The sequence below is a fragment of the Marmota marmota genome, unplaced genomic scaffold (genome assembly GCF_001458135.2).
Source record: "Marmota marmota marmota unplaced genomic scaffold, marMar, whole genome shotgun sequence".
Classification (NCBI taxonomy): Eukaryota; Metazoa; Chordata; class Mammalia; order Rodentia; family Sciuridae; genus Marmota; species Marmota marmota.
In genome coordinates this window covers 628,449-651,199 of record NW_026000241.1, presented here as the reverse complement: position 1 = coordinate 651,199, position 22,751 = coordinate 628,449, and the positions used below count along the sequence as shown (strand labels likewise).

General features: G+C 55.8%; 3 protein-coding genes across 5 annotated transcripts; all 3 read right to left on the bottom strand.

Moving 5' to 3' along the window:
- Positions 1-1,970: 1,970 nt before the first annotated feature.
- Icam5 (intercellular adhesion molecule 5) lies at positions 1,971-8,689 on the bottom strand. Its single transcript, XM_015488991.2, has 11 exons — positions 8,223-8,689; positions 7,069-7,338; positions 6,571-6,891; positions 6,073-6,360; positions 5,575-5,829; positions 5,184-5,432; positions 4,489-4,731; positions 4,114-4,392; positions 3,787-4,026; positions 3,108-3,371; positions 1,971-2,404 (listed from the first exon to the last, which is right to left on the bottom strand). The coding sequence occupies exons 1-11, from the start codon at positions 8,302-8,304 to the stop codon at positions 2,136-2,138; spliced, it is 2,760 nt and encodes a 919-aa protein (XP_015344477.1). The 5' UTR covers positions 8,305-8,689; the 3' UTR covers positions 1,971-2,135.
- A 1,132-nt stretch (positions 8,690-9,821) lies between these two features.
- Positions 9,822-11,259, bottom strand: Icam4 (intercellular adhesion molecule 4 (Landsteiner-Wiener blood group)). Its single transcript, XM_048795536.1, has 2 exons — positions 10,165-11,259; positions 9,822-10,039 (listed from the first exon to the last, which is right to left on the bottom strand). The coding sequence occupies exons 1-2, from the start codon at positions 11,009-11,011 to the stop codon at positions 9,846-9,848; spliced, it is 1,041 nt and encodes a 346-aa protein (XP_048651493.1). The 5' UTR covers positions 11,012-11,259; the 3' UTR covers positions 9,822-9,845.
- Positions 11,260-11,404: 145 nt separating this feature from the next.
- Positions 11,405-22,723, bottom strand: Icam1 (intercellular adhesion molecule 1). 3 transcript variants are annotated; one of them, XM_015488993.2, is made up of 7 exons: positions 21,993-22,723; positions 19,568-19,828; positions 14,111-14,416; positions 13,499-13,786; positions 13,166-13,420; positions 12,764-13,012; positions 11,405-12,682 (listed from the first exon to the last, which is right to left on the bottom strand). In XM_015488993.2, exons 1-7 carry the CDS (start codon positions 22,228-22,230, stop codon positions 12,510-12,512), a joined length of 1,770 nt encoding a protein of 589 aa, XP_015344479.1. In that variant the 5' UTR covers positions 22,231-22,723; the 3' UTR covers positions 11,405-12,509. The 3 variants fall into 3 exon arrangements, with proteins under 3 accessions (XP_015344479.1, XP_015344478.1, XP_015344480.1); XM_015488992.2 differs by having other exon boundaries at positions 11,405-12,700; positions 21,993-22,722; XM_015488994.2 differs by having other exon boundaries at positions 11,405-12,679; positions 21,993-22,722.
- Between the last annotated feature and the right edge of the window lie 28 nt (positions 22,724-22,751).

Genomic DNA, 22,751 nt, shown 5'->3' with positions numbered 1-22,751 from the left:
GCCTCAAGAGCAGGAGGATTGTGGGAGGTGGAGAGAAGCTTGTGTGGGAGAGAGAGGCTTGTGGGAAGCCGGTGGTGGCAGTTGAGGCTCTGAGGGTTTTTCCTGAGAGGCTGTTTTGTTTGGCGTGTGTGGTTCTAAAAATAAAGTTGCTTTCTTTTGACAAGTGGCTCCTGATTGTGCCCAGCCAGACTGCGGCACACAATATCTTTATTTTTTATCTTTATGTGGTGCTGAGGATCGAACCCAGGGCCTCGCACATGCTAGGCGAGCGCTCTACCACTGAGCCACAATCTCAGCCCCCAAATAGAATCTTAAGTAGTGATCTGGGCTGCAGAAAAATGTGTAAGAGGAATTGAGCCAGATGCGGTGGCACACATCTGTAATCCCAGCAACTGGAGAGACTGAGGCAGGAGGATCATGAGTACAAAACCAGCCTCAGCAAAAGAAAGGCACTAAGCAACTCAGTGAGACCCTGTCTCTTAAATAAAATTCAAAACAGGGCTGGGGATGTGGCTCAGTGGTTGAGTGCCCCTGAGTTCAATCCCCAGGTACGCCCCCCCACAAAAAGAATTGAGGGGCTACTTTATCCATGGGGCTCAGGGAAGGTCCCCTCAGGGATTGACTTGGCATAGAGACCTCAAGATAGTGAACTAGGGCTGGGGTTGTGGCTCAGTGGTAGAGTGCTTGCCTAGCACATGCAAGGCCCTGGGTTCGATTCTCAGAACCACATAAAAATAAATAAACAAAATAAAAGTACTGTGTCCAACTACAAATAAAAAACAAATACTTAAAAAAAAAAAAGTTAGGGAACTAGCAAAGGGACCTGGAGGTGAGGACTCCCCCGTCAGAAGGAACAGCATGGGCTGGGCATGGTAGTGCACACCTGTAATACCAGGTACTCTGTAGGGAGATTGAGGCCAGCCTCATCTTAGTGAGACTCTATCTCAAAATGAAATAAAAAGGGCTGGGGGTGTAGCTTAGTGGTAGAGCACCCCAGGGTTCAACCCTCACTATCAACAAAACCAAACCAAAGGACAGGACAGGCAGGCAAGATTTTGTGGGCTTCAGGGGATCTGGAGGAGGCCAGGGGAAGTGGTAGAGACTTGGGGGGGAGCCCAGCAGGGACTCTAACTTGCCTGTGCTTTGTTGCTTTTTGTCCCTGGCACTTAACACCCAGAACCAGTTTGCCCTCTCATGCCCTCCTTCCTGTTCTCATCTTTGCTCATTAAATGTTTGCATGGGGGCAGCCAATGAAGCTTGGAGCTGCCCAGGCGGACTTCCTTCTCCAGAGCTCTGTGTTCCTGTTTTTGAGGGAGGAGGGAGAGAGGGGGAGGCCCAGCTGTTCTCTCCTTATGCCATTGGAGGGATGGTGATGTGCGTGGGGGGTTGCTGCTGATCCCCTGTGTTAGCTCTGAATCATGATGGGTCAAGTGAAAAAGCAGGTTGGGGTAAACTGAGGCAGTGTGGGTGGACACTGGCTGGAGGAAGCTTTGGGGTGGGGGCAGCAGTAGTCCTTTAACAGGAGGGCTGACACCCACAACTGCAGCCACTGCTCCTCCCTCCACCCATCCCACAACTTGGGAAGGACTGCTTGGCCTCTCCCGGCAAGGCGGCGTGGCTCTGCCGGTAAACAGACCTGGGGAAAGCACCTGATCTCCCACCTTCAGGATCTAGCTGGGTCAGGGGGCAGATCGGAGGTCCGAGCTGGACGGAAGAGATAAGCAACAGGGAGGAGGAGGAAGGAGCTGGTCCCCACCCCTGCCCAAGGGTCCTGTGATGGCAGGAAACTGGGAACAGGGAGGTAAAGCTCCAGATCACACTGCTCACAGGCGGCGTGTCACGTGCCTAACGCCTGACACATAGTAGGCTCTCAAAAAAAAAAAAAAAAAAGTCTTTTGGAGGAATAATCGTCGCAATCGGGATTCGACCACATTGTCTCATTTTGCATCCACAGAAGCTGAGACCGAGAGTCCTTTATAAAAACTTTATTGGGGGAGATGGGTAGAAAATAGGGGTGATACCCCTGGAGTTGAATAAATAAATAAATGAATAAATAAATAAATAGATAGAACAATAAATAAGCCCCCGTGTGCGCCTGGGGGGCGGCCCCCGGCCCGCGGGGAGAGGGGAGCAGGTCACGCGGAAGTCAGCTGGATGGCGAAGACCTCGCCCCCCGACGGCGACTCCGCGGAGCCCCCAGTCTCGGGTCCACCTTCTGCGCTCCCGCCGGCGCCCCCGCCCGCGCCGTTGAGGCACACGGCCTCTCCTGAGCTCTCGGCCTCCTGGACGTTGTACTCGCCCTTCTTGCAGGCGGTGGACTGCACGTAGAAGGCCAGGCCAGCCCCAGCCGCCAGCAGCGCCGCGCCCCCGGCCGCTCCGCCCACGGCCACCCACAGCCACGGACCTGCCGCGTGGAAATTTTCACCGAGGGTGGGAAAGCGCCAGGCTCCTCCCACCCGCAGTCACTGTCCCCTGGCATGAACACGAGGTCAGCCTTCATGCATCTGGCATGTGAACCCCAGGGAAGTGAGCCCGGCCTGTGAGAAGTTGGAGAGCACCTAAGGCCCTCTAGGGGCAGTGGGACCGCAGACCCAGTTGACACCCCATGCGAATACAAGCCCTTGACCCCATAGTGGTGAGTCAATTCTCTCCATTCCCAAAAGAACGAAGACCAGTGAGGCCAGCGCAGTTTCTCCACCCCAGAGAGAACCATCCCCAGGAGCTACATTTAATGGGGGAGGGCACCTCGTTGACCCCCATCAGCTTCCCTGGGTCCCCCTTCCCCACAGCGCCATAGTGGAGGGTGAGTTAGGTCAAGTCATCCTCACCCTCTACCCCAAAACCCACTCCAAGTTCATCAGAGCCTCCCACAGCTGTCACAGCTCTGAAGGGTCCCTCTCCCTGGAGCTGACCTTCCTCCCGACCTCCGCCTCCCACCCCTGATCTTCCATCAAGAGCCCCATTCGTCAGGCGCGTTGACTTCTACTTTGACCCACTTTGGTCTCGTCTTTTGGGATTGAGAGGCAGAGATTGATACTGACCCGAGCCCCAAGGCCCGGGTCACGCCCTCCAGCAGATCCCTTGCTCCACCCCCAGCTGTCACTTACCAGCCACGCGCACCGTGATGCGCCGTGCATGGCGCCCGTGCGCGTTGGTGGCGGCGCACTCGTACTCCCCGCCGTGACTGCCCATAGCGCCCGCCACGCTTAGCGTGCTATTGTTGCTCGACAGGCCGATGTTGAGGGCTCCCGGGGGTGCGCGCCAACTGATCTGGGCTGGAGGCCAGGCCTCTGCGCGGCAGGTCAATGTGAAGTTCCCGCCTGGCCGCACGCTCGAGGGTGAGGCGGCCAGCTCCGCAACTACCGGACGGTCTGCAGGGGTCAAAGGGGTGAAGACCGATTTAGCGGCTGCTCAGCGGTTACCCAGGTGCCCTACTCTGGCCCATCATAATCGGCCTGACGCCTCCTCTTTTCCGGTGAGGGGGAGAAAATGCTGCTCGCGTCAGAGCACCTTCCCTCCACAGTCAGTATTTTAGGACATAAATTTTGCTCCCTTCTTATTGAATGGGAGGAGGTGGAGCTTTGCCACTATCCATCCAGGATTTAAGCGAGCCGGAGCGAGTTCCTGTTCCCTAGAATTTTCATTACCACCCAGGTTTAGGCCAGAACTCCCTGCTCCCAACAATGGGACTGGGAGAGGTGCCGCTGAACTTCCGTGGGCTCTGTCACCCTGCAAATTACTTTTCCAGGGACAGAGTCCCTTGCATCAGGAAAGGCCTGCACTCACATTCCACGCCCACAGTGATGGTCCGGGAATCTGTGCCATGAGCATTGGTGGCCACACAGAGATAGGTACCCGCATCCTCTCGGGACACGCGCTGCCTCTCAGGCTGGGGCGCACCCTCTCTGGAGCAGTGCACTTGTGGGAAGGGCTGACCTCGGGCGGTGCAGGCCAGCGCTGCAGATTTAGCCCCTTCCAGCCATGTCTGATGACTTGGGCAGGTGGACTCATCCATCTGTGGCGACGCTGCAGAGTAGCCAGTAGAGGGCGTCAGGGAGGGGGCCCGGGACCCTGGGGACACCCCTTACTCCCGCCCACCTGGGCTCCGCTCACACTCCGCGCTCACGACAACTGTTTTGACCGTGGAGCCGTGCGGGTTGGTGGCGTTGCAGATGTAGATACCAGGTGTCAGGTCACTAGCAATACCGGGGTCTCCAGGATTAGGGTTTGAGCTTGCCAACGGCAGCACCGTCCCCTCACTGGCACCCTCAGAGCCCACGCACTCCACGCTTGGCTCTGGCTTCCCTTCGACATCACAGGAAAACAGCCGTCCAGATCCTTGCACCCAGGTCCAGTTGCTGGGGCAACTCAGCTCGTCAAAACTGGGGCCATCTGGGACACAAGGAAGCAGGGGTTCACATAGGGGACAGGAAGCTGGTCTGGGTGGTGCCGACAAACCCTATCTTGTCCTGAGCCGCCTCTACTCACATTCCACCGTGACAGCCACATTTTTAGCTGCAGAACCTCGAGCGTTGGTGGCTTCGCATCGGTAAGTGCCTGCATGCTCCCGAGCCACGCGCAGCAGCCCTTCGACAATTTTGGCCTCCCCAGTGCGTACACAGCTCACGTTGGGCGGAGGGACCCCGTGTGCCACACAGCTCAGCGAGGCCTCTGTTCCCTCCAACCAAGTAATCTGTTCTGGGCAGCCCACACTGTCTAGCGCCGGTGCATCTGAAAGGAGGCGTATGTTGTTGGGTTTGAGGTCTGGGGAACGATGTGATGACCTTAGTGACCCTTTTTGGGTCCCAGCGCCAGGCTGGGTTGGGCAGGCTGTGCCCTGCAGGGACTGCTAGCCAAAAGGGTGTAGCTAATCAAGCTCCATGAGCCCTGAGTAAGGGCATTTTTCTAATTCCCACAATGAACCCACAGGCCCTCTCCAGTCTTCAGCCTAAAATTTTTGGCCACTCAGACCACCCATTTTTGCCAGAGTACACCCACACACCCACGCCCCCATCCTTTTCCAAGATTGGTCCCTGATGCCGCTTCCTCACCAGCCTCTTCCCTTTTCCCAAGTCCTGCCCAGAGACACACTTCAAACCCTATTCTTATACTTCCCTATAGGTCAGCCCCGCTTAGGCCCTGAGAACCAGAAAGAGATGCGCCCTGGGTACCCCACTACTCACATTCTACTGTTAGTGTCACGTCCTTGGCCGCCTCGCCCTGTGCATTGACCGCTGTGCAGCGGTAAGTGCCTGCCAGTGCGCGAGTGACCGGACCCAGTAGGCCAAGCGCCAGCACAGCCCCGCCGTCGGGCCTCGCGCAATGCACTGAGGGCGCTGGGTTTCCTCGGGCCTCGCAGCGCAATGTCTGCTCTGGGCCCTCTGGCCACGTCCAGCTTCTGGGACAATCAGAGTCGTCCAGCCGGGGACCATCTGTGGACAGGGGCGTGGGATACAAGAGGCTAAAAGTGGCTTGCGATGAATGACCCCCGCTTCCACTATGCGATCGCGATCGGAGAGTGAGCAGGTGATTGGAGGTCACTAGGAGCTGGGCGATGGGTTAACATTAACTCACATAGGACGCGAAGCTCCGCGCTCTCGTTCTTGCTCAAGATCTCCCCATCCACCTCGAGGATGGCTTCGCAGAAGAAGCCGCGCCTGTCATCATTCTCAGTGACGTTTAGCTGGAGTTGGGCGGGCTGCCCCAGAACAGCAGCTGGAATTCCCTCCAGTGTGACCAGGGTCCGAGCCCCGGCTGTGCAGGTTACTGTCACCATCTTCCCCTCAGGGGCGTTGGGTTCACTCAGGTTCAGGAGGGGCGCGGGGAAGCCTGGGGACCGAGCATTGCCGGGAGTCCGCTGACCACGCCCCTCCTACGGGTCAAAGCCCGCCCCTTATCTCCCGGAGCGTTTCCCGGGTTGCAGCCAACTTCCCAACCTCTATCTGTCAGTCCTTTAAAAATTCTCTGGCCATGCCTGTTCAGGTACTGGGATCCCGCCCACTCATCGCCCCGCCTTTGAGTGGTTTTGGCCCCACCCCTAGGTCGCGGAAATCTGGGTGCGCAGCTCCTTACTGTAGATCGTTAGGTTCTCCCGGGTCTCTCGGCTTTCGCCCCCCAAGGTCACGGTGCAGACCAGCTGCCTGGCACCCTCCTGCTCTGCGCTTGCCGTGACTGTAGCAGTGGCCATGAGGGCGTCCCCCTCGAGTGTGACATAAGGATTCAGTCTCTGATCTCCTAATTCGAGGTAAACCCCAGCCTCCGGGGCTGGAAACAGTCCGTCCAAAGAGCAGCTCACCGGCTTTTCTGAGCCCACTTCTAGGAGCCGGGGAGCAATGAGGCGCGGGGAGTCTGGAGACAAGGCTAGGGTCGAAGAATAGGGCTTAAATTTATGTACTGAGCAGTCGATATGTACTAAGCATTTCACATTCACTATCTTATATTATCAGTCTTAAGGCATAGACGAAAATAACTCAGCGGGTGAGCGTTGAAGTAAGGAGTAGCATTCAGATGCATATGTCTCTAAACTTAAAAATCAGCCCGCCCCAAGTTGGGGACCCCACACCCACTCACCGAAGGTTCGGAGCTCTCTGGGGGCGGAGCTGTTTTCAAACAGTCCCAGGCCATGCGGCCGAAGGTCCAGCTCCGCGCGGCATGAGAAATTAGCTCCATGGTCCTCTCTCCGCGCCAGTACCGTGGCGGTGAGCACCGCTCCCCGCGCTCGGGGTGGCTCGCCGGCAAAGTTGCGGCGGATCAGCTCCTGAGCCCCGCGCAGCAGGGTCAGTGTGAGGCTCCCGCGGGGACCGGCGCCCGGGACCCTACAGCTCAGGGTGAAGTTCTCGCCCACGGGCTGCCAGGCAGGTAGCGGCACCAGCTCTACGCGATCTGGCCGCTCTGCAAAATGGGAATCGCTGCTATTGAAAACGCTGGGGCTTAGGGAGGTAAGACCCAGAAGGGAGAGCGTGGGAATCGAGAGGGTGGAGCCTAAAGGGGAGGACCCCGGAACCCTGGGGCGGGGCCTTGGAAGGGAAGGAAAGTAGTGGAGTATAAGCTTGGCCACACAGAACTCACGGAAAGTGCGAATGAGCCCACGCGCCTGTAGTGTGCGCCGAGCGCAGCGGAAGAAGCAGACGGGCTGGGTCTCTGGCTCGCGGATGTCCACTAGCTGCCGCGCCAGCCAGCGCAAGCCCCTCTGGGTCCCATTTCGACGCAGCGAGGTCTCCAGGCCACCGCGCTCCGGCCGAGGGCAGTTGGTGCTGCAGTTCAGCCACAGCGAGCCCCCGCGCTCCACAAGCGCAACGCGGGGCTGCAGGTCTGCCCAGAAGGGCTCCTGCGCGACCGCTGCCCGGGGAAACGCGGGCTCAGCCTGAGACCTCAGTGCCCCTACACTGAGTCAGGGGTCCCCGAGGGACGAGCAGAGGCCACAGTCAGGAAAGAACCCAGGAGTCCCGCGTCCTGCCCGGGCCTCAGGTTTGGATGTGTGCTCCCAGAGTCCAAACCTTGAGGGTGTCTCTGGGACATGGCAACGGTGAGCCCTGGTCTCCAAGGCTCCAATGAAGTGGTGGGAAAACATGGTGCGAGGGGAAGAGAGGGAAAATGGGGTCTTCGATGCACACAGCAACGCTGGGAGGAGGGGACTCCAGGTGGGGGATGGGGAATGAACGAGTTCTCAAGGTCCTGGCAGATCGCCAGGAGACTGAGGTTGGAGTGAGGGCAAAGCTGAGTTGTGCCTGAGTCAAGGATACGGGAGGACCCCAATCCTGGGTAAAGAATATGGAAAGAGGACGCGGGGCTGGACGCTTGGAAAGAACCGCGGGAACGACCCGGTTGCCAGGGCTCCGAATGGAGCGGGAACAGCGCCTCTGAGTCATGAGTTGAGGAGATAGGGTCTTTGCTGATCGTGAGTGGGAAAGACGCCAGTCCATGGTCCACAGTGCACCACACAGAGCGAGGAGGTACCCGGGGAAGGGACAGGAGAGCCACAGGGTCCCTAGGGCACAGGGTTGGGTGCAAAAGAACACCCTCCATCTCGAAGGGAGTAGGAGGGCCAGGAGTCACGAGGCTGGGTCTCTGTGCGTGGTGGGGGGAGGGAGACAGGGGCTCAAGGTGGGGAGCAGAAGCGTGGGAGCGAGGAGAGGGCGGAGCTGGGAGGGGCGTAAGGCCGCTGCTCAGGTCTGGCAACTCCGCCCCAGCTCTGTCCACCCCGAGCAGCAGCGGGCTCTTACCTGAGAGGCCAAGGATCCCCAGGCCCAGGGCAGCCCAGAGGCCGAGTAGCGCTCGGCGCAGCCCTGGCGAAGGCCCTGGCATCGCCGCCGCGGGGGAAGCGAAGGAAGCGAGGGGAGCGCGAGTGACGAGCCCGGCTAGAGGACGGCGCGGCGCGGCGGGTGGAGTGTGGGGGAGGCAGAGTTGCGCTCGGGGATTGGTTTAAACGTTGGTAACTTGGTTTCCAAGGAGGGGGCGGCGGCAGAGGCGGCGGGGGGCGGGAGGCGAGCGTGCACTGGGCTCCAGGCCTTGGCGAAGGCGAGCCGGCAGGAGTGAGCGACCCCCGGGTTTACATGGAGGTCGGCCCGATCTCCTGGAGCCTTCTGGGGACGACCACGCTCTCCCGCGTCATCCTCGGCCGCGACGCGGAGGTGGGGGGATGCTGGGTTGCCCTGCCCAAACCTCCACCCACCCTGGTTTAGATGCTAGGATAACAAGCTGGGCTTGAGCTCCGCCCGCAGGTTTAGCTCCTCCTACCAGCGCCCCTTGGGGCGGGGATTGATTTGGAGCTTAACAGAGGTTTGAGCCACACCGTGTGGGGAAAAGACGGGTCTAGAGGACGGTGTGGGGATGCCTCCTTCCACTGAACCGTCCTCTGACCCCGAGGAGCTGAGGATGACAACCACACCTCTAGTCCTCCCGCTCGGCTCCGGCACGCGAAGAGGGGGCGGGGACAAAAGTCCCAGCGAGTCGGAGACACGTGTGCGTGCGCGCAGCGTTCGCGGGCGTCTAAATTAGAATCGGCTCGGCTCGGGGTCTGTATTTACCCAGCGTGCAGCGGGCATGTGTCTACCCGCCTGTGCGAGCGCAAGCTTCCCAGGGAGCGCTTCTGAACGCGCCTTCCTCGGGGCGGGCGGGGCCCTGGACAGTGTCGGCTCCGCTAGGTACCCTGAGCGGGCCTAAATTCTGCATCTTCGTGAGACCGAGAAATCAAATGTCACGCTTTTGACCCTGCATCTGGGTCCCAAGCTTTGACACCTCCCATATGCCCACCTGGCCCAGTGACTACCAGGACGTTGCTAGGACACCAGGCTCTGACAACCTACGTGGACCATCTGATGACCTCTCTCTCTTGCTGTCACTACATAGATAGTTCGTCTGGGTATCCCTTTCCCGCAATACGTGACCCTATATGACCCCGCCCACTTATTTTCTGTTCCTCAACGCTAATAGTGGGCTGTGGGGATGAGGACCCCTCCGATGTTGGCCTCCTGGAAAGCCGACTGTGTAAAGTGGAGATGGGGGTGGGAAAGGAAACTTAACATCCAATCAGAGCTGCTGCGTGGTAGCGACGGAGCCAATGAGGAAAAGCTGTACAATGAACCAGCCCTCCCCCAGCCCAAGGCCCCTCCAGGGCCCCATTTAGCCCATCTGCACCTCACTGATAATGCTAGCAGATGTTTTTTTACTACACCGGTTGGGAATGCAGAGGTACTGGGGCCCTGGAACCTCAAGTAGGCCTTGAGGGAGAAACCTCAAGTGCCTAACTAAGCAAGACAAAGAATTTTGAGAAAGCAGGGCCAGTAAAGGAGACACTTTCCTCTAAGGACCGTTAGGCTGTGTGACAGAGACTGGTCAAGGAAGCTTTATTGATCCAAGCTGGGTTTACTAAATTGTACCAGACTTCTTTTTCCTTTGGCTTGGTTGGCATAGAATAGCTTTCTAAGCCGGGGCTGCTTAGCTGGGCACTTGCACAGGTAGGCAGCCCCCATGGCAAGAAGGATCCCCACAAGGGCTGCGATGGAGATGGAGGCCAAGGCTTTGGAGGCGGGGTTCCAAGCTGGGAGCAGGAGGTGAGAATTAGGAAAGGTGCACATAGAGGTCTGGCGACCACTATGTGGTCATTAGGTCTGCACACCATCCTGAAGTCATAATCTCCCTCCCCCAAGTCCCCAGGTGCCTCACCTAAGGCTGTTAGCATCATAGGTGCTGAGCTGCTGTGTATCACCAGACCGTGGAGACTGAGGCGCGCGTGGCAGGTCAACGGTTGCCATAGGTTGCTGGGCCCAGTGCGCAAAACATGGGTCAGCGTCACATTGGCCAGATTCAAATCTTGGAAGTGCTCCAAGCTTTCGAAATAGATGACCTGGCCGCGGCGCCTCAGGATCACCATCAAGGAGCCCACTGGGAACACGTGCGTCACGTGGCAGCGCAGAAAGTACTCCTGGCCAACCAAGATCGGTGGTTCCAGGATAACGCTGCGAGGCCGCTCTAAAGCAAGAGGGGAGCCCCACCGTAAGGTCCGCGGGCGCCCCCTCTCGCGACTTTCAACTACCCCATCCTTCACCTTCTTCCCCTCACCCCAGCTGGACCTGTACCCCTGTCCCTCACTGTAGGCGGTGATCCTGGCGGTGGCCTCTCGCGTTTTTCCTGCGCAGGTGACGAAGCAGTGTACGTCGGATCTCCAAGCCCTCACATTCAGCAGCTGGTAAGATACCCAACCTGGCCCACTGAGCGTCTTGCCCAGCAGCAGCTGTGTGCCGACACTGGAACTTTCCGGCAGCAGCTGGGTGCTGGAACTTTCCGGCAGGGGGCAGCTATTGCTGCAGTTAAGCCGCACTGAGCCCCCCTGTGGTACCACCACCAACTCCGGACTAATGCGTACCCAGAAGGGCGCTGGTGTCCCCGAGGGTGCGGGAGGGCTGCCGCTGGTGCCTTGCACACGCTCAGCCTGGCTCCCCAGCACGCCTCCATCTCCTGGATACACGGTCACCAGCAAAAGCAGTAGCGACAGGAGGAGCAGAGACCCCATGGCAGAAAGCCTGCGCTGAAGGGCCTGGCGCCAGAGAGCCACCACTGGCTCTGGAGATAGGAGATTCGTAGTCCCGCCTCCTTAGACCCGCCCAGAGAGGGGCCCCGAGATCCCCAGGGGACCCAGGAGCCCCGCAGAAGATATCCATCCCTTTTGGCCCAGGAATGAGATTCCAGACCCCATTGACAACCAGTTGTCATTTCAATTTTGTGGACCCAGGTCCAGATAATTTTTTTTAAACTCCCAGATTTAGAACAAAGCCTCAGAGTTGAGCCAACAGGCAACCTTCTCTTGGGAGAGGAAGTGGGAGGTTAGGAGCTGTGGCTGGGCTATGTAGAGTTTCTTCCAGTAGATGTGACAGGGTTTTCTCTCCTCACAGAGGCTGACGCCGAGGCTGATGAAAAAACTTTATTGGCATAAAGGAGAGGCTTCCTGAGGTGGGAGGGGGTCCAAAGCCTTGCAGTCCTGGACCCCCATCACTTCCCCCAGTGTCCTGAACACTGACGGGTTTTGGAGCTGCACGGTGTTCTATTCCTTCATGGTCCCACTGAGGCAGAGACAGGTGAGATAAGGTGGGATACACAGTTGGGAAGAATTTCATGGGACTTTATAGTGTCGCTGCACAGGAGGGGCATAGTCACTGAGGATCACTGAGAACATAGGCCTGAGAAACATGTGGGTGGAGAGGTGATTAACAGCACCAGTGCCGAGAAGGGGAAGTAGTAAGGTCTCAGTGAGTGGTGGCCAAGCATGTCATCATTGCTAGCTCCTACGGTGCCTTAATGCCTGACAGAAAAAGCACCCTTTCTGGGAGAAAGCAGCTTGGCCAATGGAGTATGAAAGTCCAGCCCCACTTGATCTTTTTACCAGGCACTCTTGTGCAGTGCCCAGCCAGGACAACTCTACCTGGCGACTCTGAATGTAATTAGACTGAGAATTCCATGAGAGTGAGAACCTGTGTTCACCTTGTTCACCACTGTAGCCTACATAAAAGGTATGCAATAAATAGCTGGCAAAATACCAAATTAATAAATACATCATCATCAAGAGTTGGGGACAACTGGACAGCAGTGTCAGAGCCTTAGAGGATGTACGGGCCTTTTTGTTTCACTGCTACCTAGGTCTGTGGGTTTATTCTTCCTTCAGGCTGTGGGGCCCCGGCATAGGCAGTAGGGAGTGAACCTCAGTATTTCCAGGCTGTGGATCCACAAGGTCCACGGCCATCACTCCCCCACTGTCCTGGTCAGATCTGACATGTGTCCAGGTCTTGCCGTCTCCTTTTGGCTCAGACTGTGACTGCGGGTCAGGTGTGAGGCCTGGAGATTCTATTTGTGCAGATGCCACGACACCAAATGTTGTCTGCATCCTCAGGCCACTGTCCTATCCTGTTACCCTGAGGAGGTGGACGTAGCCAAAGGGCTTCTGTCCACCCTTCTCTTTCGTGCAACACCATGCAGATGAGGGGGCGGCGAGAAGGAGGCCCTGTCTCGGGGCGGGCTCAGGGGGGCGTGGCCTGTGTGTTCAGCTTCATGGCGGCGGCCTCCTGCGCCTTCAGGAGCTTGTATATCTTGATCTTCCGTTGGCGGTTATAGAGGTAAGTGGCCACGACCACAGCGCCCAGGATGGCCCCAGCCGTCAACAGAACGATGATGAGCACATTTTTCCCGGCTGCTGGAAGGACACAAGGGACTGAGGATCAAGCTAGGATCTCTGTTCCCACCTGCGCCCAGCCCCGCACACTGGCACACTCACTGAGCACGGTCAAGAACACCTTCCGGGTGACGGCTCCACGAGGGCTCTCTGCCTTGCAGATGTAGGTGCCCTCATACTGCTTCTTGACAGGTCTCAGGTCCCCAGTGGGCAGCAGAGCCCCATCCGTTTCCCGAAGACAGGTCAGCTGAGGGACCGGGTTACCCCATGCCTGGCAGGACAGCTTCTGGTTGGTCTCTTCTGGCCACGTCCAGTTCCCCAGGCAGTCACTCTCGTCCAGTCGGGGCCCGTCTAGGGAAACAGCAGGATGAGCAAAAGGGGGACAAGGACACCCCTCACATCCAGGACTACCAGGGGTGGGGACAGGCCTTGGAGGGCAAGAGTTCACGGGGCCTTTGGGCTGGGCCACAAGGGCAGGGGTCATTGTCTAAGACCTCCACTCACACAGGACCCGAAGTTCCTTGGTCTGGTTCTTGTACAGCAGGTGCCCAGCCACCTCCAAGGCAGCAGAGCAAGAGAAATGGCGACCGTTGTCCTCAGCTGTGGCGTTCAGCAGGAATTGGACGCTCGGGGCCCATGGCTCAGCTGGGGCGTCGCTCAGCCTCACCCTGAGGCCAACGGAGGCTTCACACGCCACTTCCACCTGGGTCCCTTCTGAAACCTCCTGCTCGCTCAGGGTCAGGTTGGGAGCTGGGAAACCTGAGGCGGAACACAACAGTGAGCCCAGCCCCCGCGGCAGGCCATGTCCCCTGAGAGCCTCACCCCTGCCCTTCTTACTGTAGACTGTCAGGTTCCTCCAGGACTCCTGGCTCTGGTTCCCCAGCATGATTGCACACACCAGCAGATGGTCACCCTCGTTCTCTGCAGTCCCCTCCACCCAAGCTGTGGCTGAGAGGGAGTCCTTGTTGTACGTGACCGTGGTGTTCAGCCTGTGGTCCCCCAGGGCCAGGTGGACCCGGGCCTCTGAAGCTGGAAACAGCCCACCCATGGAGCAGACCACTTTCTCCGATGTGCCCACCTCCAGGATCCTGGGGGTCTCAAGCTGTGGAGAAGTCATCGGCAGGACTGGGGAGAGAGGGTGAGCGTGAACAGGTGAACAGAGAGGCCGAGACATCCCACAGCTGGCTGGGGCATCTTTACTCAGGCCATAGAGTCCAGGAAGAGAACGTTCCAGGTGTGGGAGTAAAGACGCCCCAGATCCTGCAGCCACAGGCACCCCATCCCCAGGGCATCCCGCTCCTGTAGGTAAGCATCTGTCCTTTCCAAAAGCTTCCGCAATCTAGCCCACCACCTTCTCGATACTGGCACAGCCAGGGGCTCCTTCCCGGGAACCCGGCACCCACGCAGGAACGCTGCTCCCCTCTGAGTCCACCTTGCCCGGGGCCTCACCAAAAGTCCGGAGCTGCCTGGGGGCCGAGGTGTTCTGGAAGAATCCTAGTCCTTGGGGCCGCAGGTCCAGTTCAGCTCGGCATGTGAAATTGGCACCATAGTCACCTCTGCCCGCCAGCACCGTGGCGTTGCCCTCTGCTGGCTCCCCCACCGCAGGTTGCCGGCTCAGTTCCTCCTCCCCTCGGAGCAGCACCAGAGTGAGCTGGGCCCGGGGTGCCCCGCCCTTCACCTGGCATTTCAGGGTGAGGTTCTCGCCCACCGGCTGCCAGGGAGGAAGGGGGAACAGCTCCATGTGCTCCGGGAGCCCTGTGGGGACAGTGGGGGAGTTTCCCATGAAGCTGGCCAGCGGGCACCTGTCCTGGAATCTCGCCACTCCCCTGACTTCCCAAAAGAGGACGCAAGGTAAGCAGACAGGAATGCAAGAGCTTCAGGGAAAGCTGTTGAGAGGCCCAAGTGTTTGTAAAGGGGACCAAAAAATTCTTTATGTAGTGCAGCCAGATCTGAAAACAACTGCAAACTCTGTCCCCACAGCCTGGTCAAATATAATGCCCAGGAGAAGCCCCTCCACTAGACATACTTTAACCAGGGCTCCTGTGAGCTGAGGGTGCGGCTGGGGCTAGAGCCCTGGTTCCATCCCAGACCACAGAACAAAACCTCTGCTCAGCCTGACTTTTTGCTCCATGGTGCACACCACCTTCTTTTTCTTCCCCACATTGGGGATTGAACTCCTGAGCTACACCCCCAGTCCTTTTTATTATTTATTTTGAGACAGGGTCTCACTAAGTTGTTGAGGCTGGCCTTGAACTTTCAATCCTCCTTCCTCAGCCTCCTGAGTTGCAGGGATCACAGGAGTGCACCATCACGCTCAGCAACACATCTCCATCTTCTAAACCTATACAACAATCTATTCTATTCAATTGTTTCCCTATTTCCTCCTTTTGCCCAAGGAGGGAAGGAATGTGTGTGTGTGTGTGTGTGTGTGCGCATGTTGGGGACAGAACCCAGGCTCTGGGGGCATGCCAAGCACCCCTAGCCCAGGGGCAGAGATTTTTGTCTGCTTTGTTCTTTTGTTCTGCCTGGCACACAGTAGTTGCTCAATATTTGCTGAAAGAATGAGGTAGAGCAGGCCAAACTGATGGGAGGCTTTTCAGGAGCCCAATTTGAAAAAAAGTTGTTTTTTTCCCCCAGTGCTGGTAAAACCCAGGGCCTCACTCAGCTCCATCCCCAGCTCCAAGGGCCAGATTTCAAGGGAAAGAGAAGGAGGAGCTGTGGATCCCATGTTAAAAATGGGCAAATAGAAAAATGAAACCGAGGGCTGGGGCTGGGGCTGAGCAGTAGAGCGCTTGCCTGGCATGAGTGAGGCCCTGGGTTCCCTCCTCTGCACCGCATAGGAATAAACAAAGTGAGAAATCCATTGGCAACTAAAAAATATTTTTCTTTTTTCTTTCTTTTTTTTTTTTAAGAGAGAGGAGAGAGAGAGAGAGAGAACTTTTGATGTTTATTTTTCAGTTTTTGGCGGACACAACATCTTTATTTGTATGTGGTGCTGAGGATCGAACCCGGGGCCGCACGCATGCCAGGCGAGCGCGCTACCGCCTGAGCCACATCCCCAGCCCTAAAAAATATTTTTCAAAAAGGGAAAAGAAAAAGGAAACTGAACACCCCCTTGAATATACATACAACACAGAGGCCAGACTCCATTCCATACGGAGGAACAGAATCCCAACCTGATGACCAGGACGTGTATTGCACGATGAGCTGGGGATTAGCACCAAGACCCCTGGCTCCCCAGGGAGGGAACATGATGACCTTCCCTTCCCTAATCTCTTCTCAAGAGGTCCCAAAATGTCACCTGCAATGCCCCTAAGGTGTGGGGAGCCAGGCTGGCCTGTGTTGGACGTCAGCTTATGTGGCTTCTTGCTGTGGATTGTGGTCAAGTGCCTTTGCCCCTCTGGGCCTCAGTTTCCTGAACTATAAAATGGGGCCATTAGAAGTGGAATATTATTAATCAATTTAAGAGACTGAGTGACTAAAAATGGGCAGGAAGCTTCTTTTTAGGGTGATGAAAATGTTCTCAAAGTAGATAGCGGCAGTGGTTGTACGATTCTATAAATACACTGAAACATTCATCCAGTTGTGCTTTTTTTAAAATTTTGTGGTGCTGGAGACAGAACCCAAAGCCTTCGAATGCTAAGCAAGGTACTACCACTGAGCTATACCCCAGCCCCCAAAGGGGTGAATTTTATGGTATGTAAATAATATCTCAGTAAAACTGTTAAAAAAAACCAAAAGGTCACAAAAACCTCAGAGGTACAGCTCTTAACTCCTTTTTTTTTTTTTTTTTTGAGTGGGGTGGTGCTGGGGATTGAACCCAGGGCCTGTGTGTGTGCAACACAAGCACTCGACCAACTGAGCTATATCCCCAGCCCCAGCTCTTAACTCTTAACTACAGAAACTGGAAATGGCAGAATAGGAGGTCCCATCAAACCTCAGCCTCTAAATGGGACTCAGCAATCCTTAAGCCTCGTTCCCTTAAAGGACAAGAACTTGGAGGAAGGGTGTCTGATTTGTCCTTACCTCTCCTGGACCCTGATCCTCAGTCCCTCACCAAATCCTGGTCACTTCATCCTTCATCCCTTCTTGGATGCCACTGTTGCCAATAACATGTGCAGCCCTCAGGCCCAGGCCCAGCCACTTTCTGACTCCTGTACGTCCTGCTACCTGGATTCTGGACCTGCCCACAAATCCTCCATGGCTCCCAGCACCCCAAGGAAGAGAAGGTCGCACAGCTCCTCCTTTCCACCCCAACAGTGTCCAGCTCTTCCTGACCCGCCCCCAGGATGGCCCCTTGTTCACGGGCTGTTCCTTCTGTGCTGGGGATTGACCTCGGGGGCTTGCCCATCCCAAAGGCACACGATACCCCAGCCCCAGGGCGCCCATTTCTACCAACTCCTACACATCCACCAAAGTCCTAGTGCTCCCGTTCTCTAGGAACTATACTTCTAACTTTTTTTTTTTTAATATTTATTTTTTGAGTTTTCAGCGGACACAACATCTTTCTTTGTATTTGGTGCTGAGGATCAAACCCGGGCCGCACGCATGCCAGGGGAGCGGGCTACCGCTTGAGCCACATCCCCAGCCCCTACTTCTAACTTTTTTGACATGGCTTAGCCACCCAGAGGATGCCTCCTCATGTTGGCATCAAGAGTGGAGCAGAGCCCAGCCGGTCTCTCCTAGGCACCGCCCACCTCATATGCCCTGGAAACAACCACCGGGCAGCCACCGGCCCATTTCCCAGAGGTGGAAACCAAGGCAAAGGGAGATCTAAAGTCACCGAGGAGAAATGCGGCGGAGCTAGGACCCAACCTGTAGTGTTGGGTCCTCAACTGCCAGGCGGAGACTCAGAGAAGCCCTTAACTAGATTTCCCAGGGGTTTTCAGAGGCCACCAGGAATGTTTGGGGACTTTCCTCACCTGGCGGGCCAGCATCTGCTCAGACACCCTCCAAACCAGAAGTGGAGTCGATGAGTGCCTGAAGGCTTTCTTTGTGAGGGGCCATGAAGCTTCACCCTACTGTCCCCAAGGCAGGAGGTCTCACGTGATGGAAAAGTAAACCTAGAACCCATGTCCCCCACCCTCGCCCAGTCCCTAGAGCCACGCTGGGCCTGGGACCCAGGCAGTCTCATTCCAAGTCACTTGGCCAGTTCTCTTTGTTGTTTCTCCTTTTTGTTTTGTTATGATTTGAATTATATTTGTGCTTTTTTTTTCCTTTGCCTTGGAAACTCATTCTCACACATCAAAAATCCTCAAAGCAAAAAGGACATTACAAGAAAATCCTCCGCCTCCCCCTTTCCTAGAGCCTCTCAGCAGTTTTTCTATTCACAGCCAATTAATATTGTCCTTGTCATTTCTCCTTTTTTTTTTTTTTTTTTTTTTGAGATGGGGGTCTCACTAAGTTGCCCAAGCTGGCCTCGAACTTGTGATCCTCCTGCCTCAGACTCCTAAATTACTGTGCCCACATTATTATTTCTTGTGTTTCCTTTTAGGGCTCCTTTGTGTGTAAATACCACCTTCCCGTCTGCCCCCTTTGGCTCTCTGCCACAGAAGATGGCATGCCACTCATGCCCAGCAGTACTTTCTTTTCAACTTTACAGTACACCTTGGAGCACTTCCCTTCTGGCACAGAGGAGCTTCCTCATTCTTTTACACAGTTACATACTATTCTCTGATATGGCAAACCTACTTTTCTCTCCCTGGCCCTCTAGAATGCAATCATTTGTGAACTTGTGTCCTCAAGCAGCTAAGTGGTAGAGAGCTTATCTAGCATGTGTCACATCCTGGATTTGATCCCCAGCACCACAGGAAGAAAAAAAATAAAAACTTTAAGGCTCCACCAATGCCTTGATGGGAGGGGCCCATTTAGGACCAATTCCCAGGACTGGGATTTCTAAGGTGCAGAACACAAGCATATATCAATTTTTTTTGACACTACCAGAGAATGAAGCCAGGGGTGCTCTACCACAGAGCTAATATGCAAATCCTTTTTTTAAAAAATTATTTATATTTTGAGCTGGGTGTGGTGGCACACACCTGTAATTCCAGTGACTTGGGAGGCTGAGGCAGGAGGATCATGAGTTCAAAGTCAGCCTCAGCAGAAGCAAGGTGCTAAGCAACTCAGTGAGACCCTTAGTTGAGGGGCACTCAACCACTGAGCCACATCCCCAGCCCTATTTTGTATTTTATTTAGAGACAGAGTCTCACTGAGTTGCTTAGCACCTCACCATTGCTGAGGCTGGCTTTGAACTCTCGATCCTCCTGCCTCAGCCTCCTGAGCCACTGGGACGACAGGTGTGCACCACCGTGCCCGGCAAGCAAATATCATTTTGAGACTCAATACCTAATAACTTGCCACAGGGTTGTGCTCAGACTCCCCACAGTCTGGCCAGCACGGCTGTTGTCAATTCTTTTAATCAATGTGTGAACAATGTCATCTGAGGGCTAGTTTTAATTTGCATTTGTTTTTAGGGTTAAGGAAAAATATTATTTTGCAATTCTGGGGATGGAGCCCAGGGCCTCACACATGCTGGGCAAGTGCTCTATGGCTGCTGGGCTGCACCCCCAGCCCATGCATCCTTTTCTAAAGCATCAGATCCAGAGCCTCCTGCTATGTTTAAAAGAGTATAAAACCCCTGGGCGAAGCTCAGTGGTAGAGCATGTGCTCAGCATGCGCCAGGCCCGGGGTCCATCCCTAGCACCACACACAGAGATTAAGGCATAGAGAGATGGCGTTTTCAAATGGTCCCAATTCCTGTTGATACTCGAAATGTAACCAAAGAAATTCAAAGGGCTTCCAGATGACAGTGGAACTTTCTCCCTGCCCTTCGGTGAGCTGCTCTGAGGTTCCACCCCCACCTCTCCCACCCCATCTCCCTAATCCTGTCCCCTGGCCAACACTCACTGTACACGGTGATGGAAATCGAAGCTAATGTCTGGTTTGGGCCACAGTTGGAGAAGCACATCGGCTTGCTGTCTTCCTCCACGTCACTCAGTTTGAACACCTTCCAGTTGTGCCCTCTGTCCCGCTCCTCCTTGGTCAGCGGAGTCTCCAGGCCCAAGAAGGCCTCCTCTTCACAAGTTGAACTACAGTTCACCAGCACAGAGCCTCCTCGGGGCAGAGTGGCTTCTGTGGGGAAGACCGACACTTGGGCATCTCCAGGCTCTGGAACACAAGGGTGAGGACAGAGGCGTGACCCATCACATGCGCCAACGTTACTGTGTGCCCAGCTTGGGCAGGGAACTGGGCACACGGCCCTGAACTAACAAAACCCTGTGCCTTCAGTGTGGGAGACAGGAATATTCGTGAGCAAACAAGATAATTAATAAGGGATGTCGGTAAAGATTTGGCAAAAACAAAACAATGAGCGAACCAATAGTGCCTTGGTGACAGAGCTGGGCAAAGACCTGAGTGATGAGAAAGGGCTGGCCATCCAGAGAAAAGGGAAGTGGCTTCCAGGCAAAAGGAACAGCAAGTGCAAAGGCCCAGAGGCAGAGCAGCTGGAGCCCAGGGAGCAAGGGGAAGGGGGAGGAGGGGGAAATGAAATCAAGATCACGTGAGCAGGGCAGAACACACTAAAGAAGAGTTTTTAAGGCTGGGGATGTAGCTCATCGGTAGAATATGCAAATGTATATATATATATACATAGTATATATGAATATAATATACACAAATGCTTATGGTGTTCTTTGAGGACAATGAAGAGCCATGGAAGGAGAGTCAGATTGTAATACCAAGTCAGTCCTCTCCTGCCTTCTAAGAGGTCAGGGGAAATGAGCTAGGAATCGGGCTAGCTCCTTACTCCTTCAGACACACTGTTTCCCCTCTCTGAGCCTCAATTTTCCCACTTACAAGGTGAGTGGGTGTAGTCACCACACACCCCTGTTAATAGGAGTCACAGCACAGGGAAGGTAGCGAGTGATTGGCTGTCTTGTAAGGAAGTGCGATTAGAAGGAAGAGGTTATGTTAGACCTCAGACTCTGCCTGCAAAGTTGAAAAAAAAAGAAAAAACTTAAAGTGCTGTGGAGGCCCAGTGACTGGAGGGCTGGAGGATCAAATGTTTGAGGCCAGCCTCGCAATTTAGCAAGGCCCTAAGCCAACTTAGTGAGACCCTGTCTCAAAATAGAAAATAAAAGCTGGGGATGTAGCTCAGGTGAAGCACCCCGGGTTCAATCCCCAGTACCAAAAAAAAAAAAAAATTAATTAAAAAGCAGGGAGCCTGGCTGGACGGCCAATACCTGTAGTCACAGCTACTTGGGGAGCATAGATTGAGCTTAGGAACTTGAGATCAGCAGGGGCGACATACCCAGACCCCATCTCAAATGATGATATTAATATTAATAATAATAAATCTGAGGGGCTGGGGCTGTGGCTCAAGTGGTAGAGAGTCACCTAGCACATGTGAGGCACTGGGTTCGATCCTCAGCACCACAAAAAATAAAATAAAGATATTGTATCCACCTAAAACTAAAAAATAAATATTACAAATAATAATAATAATAAATCTGAGCACCCCTGCCTGGCCCTTGCAAGATTCCAGGCCTCAGATTAGCTCTAGCTGGGGCGGAGGCAGAACACAACAGAGACTGGAAATTCTCCAAGGGTGATTCTGGAATTACTCCCATTTCACAGGGGGAAAGAGGGAGGGCAGGCATCGGCCTTGCTGGACAGCGTTGGAAAGACGGAGGCAGCAAGATGACACAGTTCCAGCTCCACCACGGGCTCTAATCTGGACTCATCCTGATTTCTAGTTAAGTCACCTCCCCTCTCTAGGCCCCCATCCGGGCTGGAGCGGGGAGCTGGGGAGTGTTGCTGCGACCTGCTTCAACGACCTGCTTCGCAGTCTGTGGTCCCTGAGAAAGTGACTCTGGAATTCCCCTGAGCAGAAGCAGCCTGGACTTCCCCAGGGGCAGAAGATGAGGAACCGAATGTCTGTGGGAGGAGATGGGTCCACGAAGCCTACTCCGAGCGGAGGCCAGCCCCCCACACCATCTGACCCTGTCCTGGGGCCAGGGGTAGTGCTGCACCCCCACACAAAGCCTGCGAGGTGGTCCTTATAAATGGTGGCCCCATTTTACAGCCGAGACCCTTAAGTGTAAAAGGGGCCCGAGGCCACCCATCGAGGTCATTCGGAGTCTGGGTTCCAACCTGCGGCTGGTGACTTTCAAATGGGGGGTTCTAGTTCCATCTCCCATAACCCTAACGCTGACCCTAGGCAGGCACAGACTGATCCCTTGCCAACCGGAGAGGCGTCCTCCCACCGCGCACGTCCAAGGCGCACGTCGTATCCGGGGAACTGACCTGACGGCCACCCGCACCTTCGACTCACCTGGGAGCAGAGCCCCGAGCAGAGCCAGGAGCAGGGGCAGCGCGGACGGGGCGCCGGCGGGGGCCATGGCAGCCTGGGCAGTTCGCAGGGAGCAGCGCGGAGGCGAGAGGTGCTCACTGCGCACTGGAGCCCGGAGAGCGCACGGGTTCTTTATAACAGCTGGCCACGGGGGGCCGAGGGGCGGTGCTGCTTTCCCGGAAACCTCGAGCCTTCCCCTCCTCAACGAGGGCTCTGGCATTTCCGGACTGAGAGAATGCCCGGCCCGAGCGGGTGGTCCTGCCTCGCTGGCCGTGGCAGGGTCGGAATTTCCAAACTGAAGCAAGGAGGGCGGCAGGGCTGGGAGGGGAGAGTAGCGGGCTGCTCCGGGCCACCGGGGGGCGGGGGTCTCATCCCCGGCCGGAGTAACCTCGATTCACCGTTTACTTGGTGATCGAATACTGCCAAGTACCCTGAACAGTCGAGACTGATAACGTGTTCATTTCACAGAGGGGTAAACTGAGGCTGCGAGTTGCGAAGGGATCCGAACTCAAGTCTTGACTCCCCAGCTCGGGCAGGCCTCTCTAATCGAGTGGACAAGCCCCTCGCGGGGGTGGAAGCCCAGGGATCCTTGCCCGGAGTCCTGCATTCAAAGGTGCCCCTCCCCAAAGGGCATGTTCCAGCCAAGCTGCCACCGAGGTTTCCGGAGAAGCGACCTGAGCAGGCCCAGGCACCTCCCCGCGCCCGCAAGCCCTGCGAGTGAGGACGTGCGGCGCTCCCCGC

What these genes read in the sequence shown, in the direction of transcription:
- Icam5 (XM_015488991.2), bottom strand. Translation starts at nt 8,304, where the DNA reads ATGCCAGGGCCTTCGCCAGGGCTGCGCCGAGCGCTACTCGGCCTCTGG. An exon ending in GGAGAACCTAACGATCTACA is followed by an intron (nt 5,830 to 6,072) that starts GTAAGGAGCTGC and finishes CTCGGTCCCCAG; the next exon opens with GCTTCCCCGCGCCCCTCCTG. An exon ending in TGTGGCTGTCACGGTGGAAT is followed by an intron (nt 4,393 to 4,488) that starts GTGAGTAGAGGC and finishes CTTGTGTCCCAG; the next exon opens with ATGGCCCCAGTTTTGACGAG.
- Icam4 (XM_048795536.1), bottom strand. Translation starts at nt 11,011, where the DNA reads ATGGGGTCTCTGCTCCTCCTGTCGCTACTGCTTTTGCTGGTGACCGTG. An exon ending in TATGATGCTAACAGCCTTAG is followed by an intron (nt 10,040 to 10,164) that starts GTGAGGCACCTG and finishes TCCTGCTCCCAG; the next exon opens with CTTGGAACCCCGCCTCCAAA.
- Icam1 (XM_015488992.2), bottom strand. Translation starts at nt 22,230, where the DNA reads ATGCCAGAGCCCTCGTTGAGGAGGGGAAGGCTCGAGGTTTCCGGGAAA. An exon ending in CAGGCAGCTCCGGACTTTTG is followed by an intron (nt 13,787 to 14,110) that starts GTGAGGCCCCGG and finishes CTCTCTCCCCAG; the next exon opens with TCCTGCCGATGACTTCTCCA. An exon ending in CAAGGAACTTCGGGTCCTGT is followed by an intron (nt 13,013 to 13,165) that starts GTGAGTGGAGGT and finishes CTGTTTCCCTAG; the next exon opens with ACGGGCCCCGACTGGACGAG.